We start from the raw sequence: 10,910 nt of genomic DNA, 5'->3' as shown, positions 1-10,910 counted from the left end.
GGGACACCGTAGACAGTGCAGAGACTCCCTGGGGTGTGTGCGGCTGATCCCTTCATTATCGCCTGCTGCGAGACACACACACACATGTGTGGTATAATTTGTTTGCGCTCTGTGGTGCATTAATATTATTAAATGCCTGGGGCTTGTTTGTTTATTCTTTCATGGCCCTGAAGCCCATTTCATGGTTCATGTTTTTGTTTCCCTCCACAGAAAGTGAGTGAGAAGGTGGGGGGAGCTGAGGGGACCAAGCTCGACTATGATTTTTTGGAAATGGAAAAGGTAAGTGCAGTTCAGTCTTCAGTCACTCTCCTCTCCTTTCCTTTCATGTTCACGGCATTTGAAATGCTTCCCGGAGTGTGAAGTAAGTCTCAGTTCAACCACACAAGGCCATAGAAGTGAATGCTGTTTGCCTGAGAGAACGGTGACAACATCGGGGGGGCATGTACTGTAGCCTCTGAGCGAGGTCACCTCCTACACACTAGCACATTGTTGCTCCTCTGTGAGGATGAACAGATACAGAGATGCAAAGGTGAAGAGGAGTGAGCCAGCTGTGAAGGGTAGGACAGGAAACTTGTCGGAAGCGTCCACTGATGGCTGTTTGTCCAGCAGCAGTTCCGTACATGCTAGTCCCTGTTGCGAGCTAGACATGACCACAGAAGCCATCTCATGCCCCTGGTCACTGCTTCATTGGGCTGTCAGGACTTGGTCAGGGCTCAGTGTGTCTGGTAGACTGATATGGGCTCTGGATGATGGCTACAAGTTCAGGACAAAGTGTCTGTTTTTGCCTTACATTCATTCTCTCCTCCCCTCCCCTCGTTGCCTGTGTCAATCTTTTTCTCTCTCCCTCTCTCCCTCTCTCTCTGCAGAAAGTGGACACTACCAGCAGGGCGGTGATGGACATCATGACTAAGACCACTGAGTACCTGCAGCCCAACCCAGGTCAGTGCCCCTCCTCCAGCCCAACCCAGGGCAGAGGGACAGAGGAATGCTTGAGATGGCCACGGTCCCTACAGTATGAGCTGATCTGAAAACAGTTCTGAAAATGGCCATTAGCAAATGTGTTGGATATAGCACACTCTGCCAGATGATTGTAAATCTATATTTCTGTTTCCCTACCTTTTCTCTCTGTTTGAGCATTGTCTTTCGAGTCCCATTAAGTGGACAGCTGCATAGCACCGTGCAAAGAAATGATAAGTGGCCCTGTGAATATCTTTTTTATTTTTTTATATTATTGGGATTTTCAAAAGATTATACAGCACAGTATACATGTACAATTTGTGTAGTTGTAATAAGATCAACATAACATAGACATAACATAACATATAGAACTAGAAAAGCATTTCCTGAAGGAAATACAGTGCATGAAAATGCAAAAAATATGATGTAAAATATCATACAGAGTAAAAAACAAATAATGCAGATATAGTTGCAATAGTGTTGCTAGGGTACATATGTTGGTTGTTATGCCAAATTAAGTGGATGCTATGCTGAAGTTGATTGCTATGTTGGTTGCTAGGTTGTAACTGTGGAAGTGGTTGCTAGGCTGTTGCTGGGGTATATGACATGGTTGCTAGGCTGTTGCTAGGGTACTTGAGGTGGTTGCTATATTGGTTGCTAGGTAGATGAGGTTTAATATAGTTGGAATGACTGAACAGTTAAATAGGTGGATAGTTTAAATGGTTAAACTATTTACTAGGTAGATGAGGTTTAATAGAGTTGGAATGACTGAACAGTTAAATAGGTGGATAGTTTAAATGGTTAAATTATTTGCTAGGTAGATGAGGTATAATATAGTTGGAATGACTGAACAGTTAAATAGGTGGATAGTTTAAAAGGTTAAATTATTTGCTAGGTAGATGATGTTTAATATAGTTGTAATGACTGAACTAGGTAGATGAGGTTTAATGTAGTTGTAATGACTGAACAGTTAAATAGGTGGATGGTTTAAAAGGTTAAATTATTTGCTAGGGAGATGAGGTTTAATATTGTTGGAATGACTGAACAGTTAAATAGGTGGAAAGTTTAAATGGTTAAATTATTTGCTAGGTAGATGAGGTTTAATATAGTTGGAATGACTAAAAAGGTGGATAGTTTAAACATTTTCATGCACTGTAATAAGAGTAAGGTCAACATAATGGCCACCCCCACCCCCCCCCAAAGAAAAGGACAATAAATAAAATACAAATAAATAAATAGATAAAAGAGGACAAGACAGAACAAGACTAGGCAAGAAGTACATAGGATGAGAGTTACTACAGAGACTACTGAAATTTAGCAGTAGGTATGCTTAGAAATGTAGGCATTGAGCAGTAGGCATGCATAGAAATATTTTACATTGCAGGTAGCTGGATTTTATCTCTGACATGAGTGATAAATGGGTTCCATAAATCAAGCCCTGTGAATATCTGATCAAATGTTTGGCCCAGCTCTGCGTTCTCATCTGGGCCTCCTGCACGTCCAGGAGTGGAGGTGTGATGGCTACTCTGTGTTCACAGCGACTCGAGCCAAGATGAGCATGATCAGCTCCATGTCCAAGATCCGAGGCCAGGAGAAGGGCCCGGGCTACACCCAGACTGAGACTCTGCTGGGGGACTCCATGCAGAAGTTTGGCAGGGAGCTCGGCGAGGAATCCAACTTTGGTACTGTTATTGTTATAATACACTCACCACCATTATTCTGTTGGGTCTAGGCATTGGTGTGATGCTTTGAAGACAGCTATTATATGATCGTCAGCTGTTGTTTACCACACTGTTATTTTTTAGTATTTTTCTTAGAATCCATTTTGTTAATATACACTGCTACAATCTCTTTAAGTACAGATGTAGGTATTGTAATTTAATGTTAAAATGACAATGAAATCAATTGTGTCCTGATGCAGAGAGAATGCTTCAGTGTCCCAGCACTCAGCACTGAGTTGTAGTGTTTGTGTGTTTGTGTTTGTGAAGGCCTTGCCCTCCTTGACGTGGGAGAGGCCATGCGTGAACTGGGAGAGGTTAAGGACGCTCTGGACATAGAGGTCAAGCAGAGCTTCATTGACCCTCTGCAGACCCTGCATGACAAAGACCTGAAGGAGATCGCGGTGAGAGATTATGGCTTGGCTGGTCAAAATGGCTGGTACTGGCTCTACAAGCAATGTGTTGATTGGTTGGAATATAGTAGTATGGTTTTGTGTATTGGAATGGAATCCTGTTGCTTCTTTCCTGTTGCTTCTTTCAAGATGGCAGATTATTTGCCTTCATGGATGTCATGAAGCCCCTGATCAGTGCTGTTGTTGAATGGATGATGGTCATTAAGCATACAGAATAGAGCTAAGAAATGAAGGTTATAAAATCTACCATCCATCCAAGAAACAACATTATTGAAGGAAGGAGATCAGATGCATTTGGAGTTTCCATCTTGCAGACGTGCGTCTAAAAGGGACATGATTTACATAATGACTCACCATCACTCAAGCGCCAGGTCAATTTTAGAACCTGGAGGCAGAACCGGCTCTCTGCATCGAGTTAATAAAAAGTCATTGAACCCACTAGCCACTCTGTCACTCTGCACTGCTCAGTCAATGCTCATCTCATAACACTGTACCAGAAGAAATCCTCTATTAGACAAGAGACTCCAGATTTTGAAATAGCAGTTTCCAAAATTAACATATGAGACATTCAGCCTGTTCAAAATTGCTCAGTATTATTTTATTATTATTTGTTCAACTTTTCGTTTCTTAATTAAAGATTATTTTAACCTAGGTCACATACTCTCTCTATTTATCTGTTTGTTTTTGCAACTGCTGCTCGTTGGGAGTGAATTCATTGAAGACAATAATTAGGGGCCCTTTTACTGACTATTTTACGAAGCCCTTGCTGTTGTAGTACAGAGAATGGGGTACGGGACTAAATGTAAGCATGTTGGCCTCATTGCATATGTATTTGTAGACGTGTCATTCGGAAGTCCAAGTCTAGTTGAGTCAACATTTCGATGAAATAATCAAACACAAACTGCAGTGTTTCTTGCTAGAAGGACACATGTGCGGCAGCAGACAAAAAAAGGCCAATGTATTCCCCAAACTTCTTAGTGTACATGTATGCTGTCCAAGGCGAACATTTAAAGAACCTGTCAAGCTACCTTATTCTTCTTTTTCTAAATGTGTAATTGAAGCAGCAAAGCTATTGCTCATGCTTAACCTTCTGGTGTTCCTCTCTGTGTATTGAAGCATCTACTGCAGGGCTCTCCCACTGCTGCACTGCTGTCTTTAGTGCTCAAATTGCTTTTGCATCATTTCTTAAAGGTTAGAGTAGAACAGAAATTGTACTAGCTCTAAGATTTGACTAAATGAATTGTAACTCCGTTCATCTCCATGAGGTTTGTTGATAGAACGCCACTAAATAACCTCCCCCAATGGCACACCTATGGGGCTAATTTGTCCAGAATTACTCCCTCTCTGCATGATGAATCGGCCCCTAACTCCCCAAACTGCTCTCTGCTCTGTCTGTTCGTCTCCTCCTGTCTTCTCTCCATCAGCACCACCTAAAGAAGCTGGAAGGCCGGCGCCTGGACTTCGACTACAAGAAGAAGCGCCAGGGCAAGGTCACCGACGACGAGATCAAGAGCGCGCTGGAGAAGTTTGACGACACCAAAGAGATTGCCGAGCTGAGCATGTTTAATCTGCTTGAGAGTGATGTAAGAATTATCTGTATCCTGCTCCCCCCTTTGATGTGTTTTCCGTGTTCGGCTCCAAGGAGGGTCATCCCATCCCATCCATCGCATGTCCATTTGTCATGTCCATTTGTCTGTCTTTGTGTGTGTTGGTCATTCTCTCTCTGTTTTTCTCTCACCATCACCCCTCACGGCAGCCCCTGGTAATATTGGCATTTTACATCTCTCCACCCCAGTTCAGCCATGGTGTTGTATGACCCTGTCTGTTCTGTCTTCGTCAGCCTCTCCTCTGTCATTGTCGTCTCTCGTTACCTTGACTATCCCTTTCAATCCATGTCGCTGAACTTACTCCTGTCTCATTTTTAGCGTCTTGATGGGAGACCTGTAAAAAGTCGGCACATCTCCCCAAAAACATTTGGAGTAGAACGCTCCATAACTTTGTAACAACTATGAGATGGCGTCCTTAACGTCAAAGTCATCAACATAATGCAGAAGTGTTGTCATCTCACCTGCTTGATCCAGAGGACAGTAGCCACTGATTTGACATCTGGTCCATGTGCTAATCTGCTGGCGTCTCAGGGTGGTCACTCAGTGCAGGGTCAGTGTTGGGGTTGAGGAGCCCTCCCAGGGCGTTGCTGTCATGCCGGCTGTATGTAACAGTCGTCCCTGCGCCTCTTGTGTTTGCGCCAGCAGATTGAACAGGTGAGCCAGCTTGCCGCACTGGTGCAGGCCCAGGTGGACTACCATAGACAGTCCACCGAGATCCTGGAGCGACTCTCCAGCAAGATGGATGAAAGGTCAGTGGCACCTCACAGGGTCCAGCAACATTTTTTGCAGCTTCCAAAGGAATGTCTCCAGAATGTGTGTGGACCAAACAGTTAATCATATATTCGTATATATTTTTATATGAAATGTGTGCTGGACATTATGTGTACACATATCACAAATGTCAGTGGACAGTGTGTGAGTTGTAACCATCTTGTATGTATTATATATATATATATATATACTCTTTTGATCCCGTGAGGGAAATTTGGTCTCTGCATTTATCCCAATCCGTGAATTAGTGAAACACACTCAGCACACACACAGTGAGGTGAAGCACACACTAATCCCGGCGCAGTGAGCTGCCTGCAACAACAACAGCAGCGCTCGGGGAGCAGTGAGGGGTTAGGTGCCTTGCTCAAGGGCACTTCAGCTGGGCCTACTAACTGTGCGCTAACCAGTAGGCCACAGCTGCCCTTTTTTTTTTTTTTTTTTTTTTTTAACTATATATATTAAGTATATATATATATATATATATATATATATATATATATATATATATATATAAATATCCTTTGTCTTGACCATGTGACTTGCTCTTCTGCCTATGCTATAGAATAAGGGAGGCTTCTAACAAGCCTAGGAAAGAGTTTGTGCCCAAGCCACGCACCTCAATGGACTTCACTCCCAGTGAGAATCACAACGGAGGCATCGGTCACAGCGGCCCCTCCAGGTCTCCAGGTGAGGAGAGCAGGGCCTCGTTCTTTAGTCGTGAATAGGCCAGGCTGCTTTCTCCAGCAGTCATGAACTATTAGCCTTCACAAATGAAATGGTGGCCTGATCTACTGTGCATGGTCAGGAGTTCTCTCTTTGTCTCTGGGTTTTATGGGTTTTATACTGACCACTCTACTCCTGTCCTTCTGTCCCAGCTCCCATGGATCAGCCTTGCTGTCGGGCCCTGTATGACTTCGACCCAGAAAACGAGGGAGAGCTGGGCTTCAAAGAGGGTGACATCATCACCCTGACCAACAAGATTGACGACAACTGGTACGAGGGCATGGTCCAGGGCCGCTCGGGCTTCTTCCCGGTCAACTACGTGGATGTGCTGGTGGCGCTGCCCCAATAAGCCCTGCCTCGCCACCTCTCGCCTCTCTCCCTGCTGCCCCCCCGCTCCTGCTGACCAAACCATCTCTGGTGACCCCTTCTCCCACAGAAGGAGAAGAGGATGACAAAGACGACAAACAACGCCACCAAATGAAGAAAAGTAAGAAAAGAACAAAAAAAACAGCTGCCGCAGCAAAGCGTCATGCCATCAAGTGCAAAATAAGGACAAGGTGAAGAGTTTCCGAAGACAAAGTAGTGAGAATGATGTTTTGCTTGCTGTTATATACATGATCATGGAGTCCAGACCATACTAGCTTTCTTTGGACTTTGTTCGTTTGTTTGTTTTGTTTTGTCTTGTCTGGAGGAGGAGGGGGATGAGATTTGGTTGGGTCTCATGAGTTTACCAAATGTCTGCAGTGACCGTCCCTGTCTCTCCCGGCTTTGTTTGGCTTTATTTTGCCTGTTTCTATGGCAACGTCAAAATGGAATTTGCTCTTTCTCTGCACCTTGTGAAACCTACTCTGCTAGTATATAAAATGCAACTAGTTCTGGTCCCAACGCTTACTTGGTTTTACTAACAGTACACTATAGTTTAGGCATGTTTTACTTCACTGGCTTTTTCCAGCTGATTTGGTCAAGCACTGAGCTTAAATAAAGACAATTATAGTTTAGAATGGTAGCCTTCCTCTTGCATGCTTCAGATTCAGGAGGAAACACGCGTACGCGTTTCACACACATTAGTCTCACTGCGTTGTCCATCTGTTTGTGTCTTGTCACTCTCCTCATTCACATTGTATTCACCATCAGACACATTTGAGGTGCGGGAGGTAGACAGTGCTGGACCCAGACTGGCAGATCAATTGCCTGAGATAAATACATGGCCTCTGGCAGTATGATGCGTTCATGATGTCTCCAAACGGACACTGTTGTAGTCTCATTCCATGCCAACAGTTCATCTGTTTGTCAGATCCAGTAACTATACGATTGGTGATTAAATATCTATAGAAACAAATTCAAGATCATGTGGAGTCTGTTTAAGTGACGTAAGCAAAACTTAACTTGAAACTTACTTTCCTACAAAACATGCAAAATATATTAAAAAAATCAATCAGTGTTCTATCTTAATGATGTCACAATAAGTGTAGAAATGGTATTTGTGTTGTGATATAACCAGTAGAGAAGATATTGTGTTCCAGAGTCAACATACTGTATTATCTTGAGCTTCTTTGCTGATCCAGGTTTTCTTTCAGATCCCAGATCACTTGTGTAGTTTCCTAGTAGAATCTGCAAAAGAAACCAATTTTTTGTTTGTTTTTTCTCTCACAATAAGCTGATGCCCCGATAGATAAATAGATCGTTTTGATCCTGGCGCATAAATAAAAATGACATCATGTGCCACAGCAAAAGTTTTAAACTTTTTAAACATCAACAGATGACCCACCTCTAAAACTCTCTCATTCTGTCAATGTGTCAGTCAGCTACATCCTGTAAGGGTCAGCACCTCTTCACGCTTTTGGGGTTTGCGCACTGCTATGTTAAAAGAGCATGCAAAATGCTGCAACCATAACACAGTTACATCCTAGGAGCAAATGTGCTTTTAGCATATGAGTATGCTTCATCATCAGATCACTGTGTCTGTGTCAAAGATGACTGAGCTTGCGTTTGTTCTCTACAGATGAATCTCAGTGGCAACCAGGAAGCATTTGACAGATGCAGGAATAACTATATATATATATACAGATCTGGGAAATGCATGTAACTGAGCCAGTAATATCAATCACTTTTGAATAAAAAATGCTACATACAGCATGACCAAGATGTGTGTGTGGGTGAGGTGTCCTTGACTGTGTCACCATGGGGTAAATGTTTATAAATATATACAGTATATTTTATGGGTACATTTTTAATGTGTCAGTGCTTTTTTGTTGTGTTTCATTGTAATTATCACAAATGTGTCTTTGAAAAGGAGAGAATGAAGAGTAAAGGACTAAGGGGTGTGACTGCAAATGCTGAGGTGGAGTAGGCATGCGTTCAACCAACCCAAACAGCCCCCAACTTCAATCCATCATTTTTATTTTCAGTGTTTGAAAAAAAGCACAATGTTTGGCCGAATGTCCTGGGATATAGCTTTCACTGGCTGGGTACTTCCATTTTCTAAAAGAAGCATTAATGTCCATTATTATTTATTCTTTTTTTTTAACAAATTGTATCTTTGCCCTCAATGAGGACAGCTTTACTGTGCTTTGTTTTCCTCTTGTGTGTATGTTAGTCACGCATTTACAGTATTGTATCTTATTTTTGTAACAGTGACAAAAGTACAGTATATGGGTATAGATATAAATGAATAAATATATAAATCTATATACACACACACACACACACACATACAGATAGACACTCCGTATGTTTAGTAAAATGTTAAAGGAAGGGGTTTGTTGAACTGCAAACATTTGTTGTCTTTGGAATCTTCTTTTTTCGTTTGATTTCCTTCCTGAATTGGGTGACCTGCTTGATGTGTAAAAACAACAAACGTAATTTCGGTGTAACTTAAATAAATACCAAGACACAGTTAATTGCATCCTATTTGCTTTTTTCGGGGGTGTAGGGGTTGTGTTTTGCTCTCGCTCTGTCTTTCGAACAGTGTCATGAAGGCTTCAGCCACTAGATGGTGCAGCTGTGATGTGGTGTGTGTGGTGAGTTCTCCAGGGAGAGGTGATGAGGAGAGGCTACTACTCTCCCAGTGGATCCAGGCTGCTGACACAGCTCCCTTTACCAGGGCACCAGACAGGTGAGACCTTCTGTTTTTACGGGAAGAATTAAGTTTGTTAACGTGCCAAAATGTATCACTAGAATTACATGAAAGAATTAAGATTATTATAGATTATAGATACATTCTTTAGTATTATGACATCCAGAGAAAAAAACCTGAAACATGTACTGCACATTATGCTTATATTTCTTGATGCGATATATTGAATTATACAATACACATCTTACTTAAGTTACCTTAAAGTGTACAGTTTTTTTTCACTGAAAGCAGTAGAATGTACAGCCTTTACTGCCAAAGCAATGAACTAAACCTTATTACAGCTTATTATACAAGGATTATTACTAGGCTGTTAATACTGTATGTCGACAACATAAGAGCTGACCACAAGTCAAACTGTAGCATTTGCTGATTTTCTAAAAATTGCTTATTCATCATAAAACATCATAAAAATCATAGAAATGTAGAATAGTATGAATAATAAGACTGGTGTAATAATACATAGTCAGAAAAAAACAAGTAGCCTACTTCCAACACTTTGCTGCAACATTTGCTGCAAATGCCCAATATAATAAATATTCTATGACTATTTTTTTTTATTCAGAAATGTGCTCCATGTGGTTCATGTTTATATATCCCCCATACATTTCCTTTAACGTGATATGGATTTGGGTTCTTTATGGATATCACATATAAGAGTTATTAGTTGAGGGCAAAATTATGTTTCAAAACAATAATAAGTATAGAGTATGGACTTGGTGTACACTATCCTAAATATGTCCTGTCCTATAATGCAAGCATTGATCATATGAGCCCAAGCAACTATTGAAATGTGTCAGTTGCAGCGCTTCCTATGGACAGAATTTTCATGAAATTTGGTGTGCATACAAATATGTAGTAGTTATAGTAGTAGTTAGTCACCATGCCAAATTTTGTGAACTTTGAATCTTCTCATTACAAGATATTAGTCGGTGAAGAGGTAGATTTTCGCATTGACATAATTCACTAGTTTGCACTAGGCCAAAAATAAGTAGCGATGAGTTAGGCTGGTGCACCTCCAAACAGCCAACATACATATGATTTTCATATTTTTGGGGGCAATGCTTGTCGAGTAATTGGGCAAAAGGTGTTTTCGGTGGGCGTAGCATGAAGTGACACATCTACCCAAGGACAAAAACCTTTCAGTCTCAACCAAGTAAAGCGAGGGGACAAGTACGCCAAGTTTCATGTGGAGCGTTGAAATCTAAGTGTAGGACATTGTCGACCAAACACTGAAAAACAGACAAAACAAAAAATGGAAGAAAAAAGAATAATTTTCATTGCAGTGGCTGTCATAACAATCAGTAATATGCTAAAGTGTAGTATGTGCCTTTGTCTAATCAGACTGTCCAGTCATAAAAAAAAATATATTGTTTTGTGTTGCCTTTTTTTAATGATAGAATTGTCCTCATGAAAGCATTCAAAGTAGCCTGTAATATATCTTTATACATCTTTATGTCCAGGTCTAACACCATATGATGTGTCAAATGATAGAGACGCATTGTTTGAATAGGCCTACTGCACATGTGAGATGACATTCCCTCTGGAACGGTAAATCTGGAGTGAGGCAGCATCAGCACACTGCTAT

At 41.5% G+C, this 10,910-nt stretch overlaps 1 protein-coding gene across 2 annotated transcripts in view; it reads left to right on the top strand.

The window, feature by feature from the left end:
• Positions 1–9,089, top strand: part of sh3gl2a (SH3 domain containing GRB2 like 2a, endophilin A1) — a 31,700-nt gene extending 22,611 nt beyond the window's left edge. Inside the window, exons 2-9 of one of the 2 annotated variants that reach the window (XM_048259525.1) lie at positions 211–279; positions 867–939; positions 2,496–2,639; positions 2,946–3,079; positions 4,513–4,671; positions 5,341–5,444; positions 6,029–6,153; positions 6,342–9,089. In XM_048259525.1, the coding sequence (XP_048115482.1) occupies positions 211–279; positions 867–939; positions 2,496–2,639; positions 2,946–3,079; positions 4,513–4,671; positions 5,341–5,444; positions 6,029–6,153; positions 6,342–6,538 (1,005 nt within the window). In that variant the 3' untranslated portion in view covers positions 6,539–9,089. Of the gene's footprint in view, positions 1–210; positions 280–866; positions 940–2,495; positions 2,640–2,945; positions 3,080–4,512; positions 4,672–5,337; positions 5,445–6,028; positions 6,154–6,341 lie in introns of both variants that reach the window. The other variant, XM_048259520.1, reaches the window with a different exon arrangement.
• Positions 9,090–10,910: the final 1,821 nt, after the last annotated feature.

This window comes from Alosa alosa, chromosome 1, assembly GCF_017589495.1.
Source record: "Alosa alosa isolate M-15738 ecotype Scorff River chromosome 1, AALO_Geno_1.1, whole genome shotgun sequence".
Lineage (NCBI taxonomy): Eukaryota > Metazoa > Chordata > Actinopteri > Clupeiformes > Clupeidae > Alosa > Alosa alosa.
Note: the sequence above shows the minus strand (reverse complement) of the source record. Positions and strands in the feature narration are given on the sequence as shown.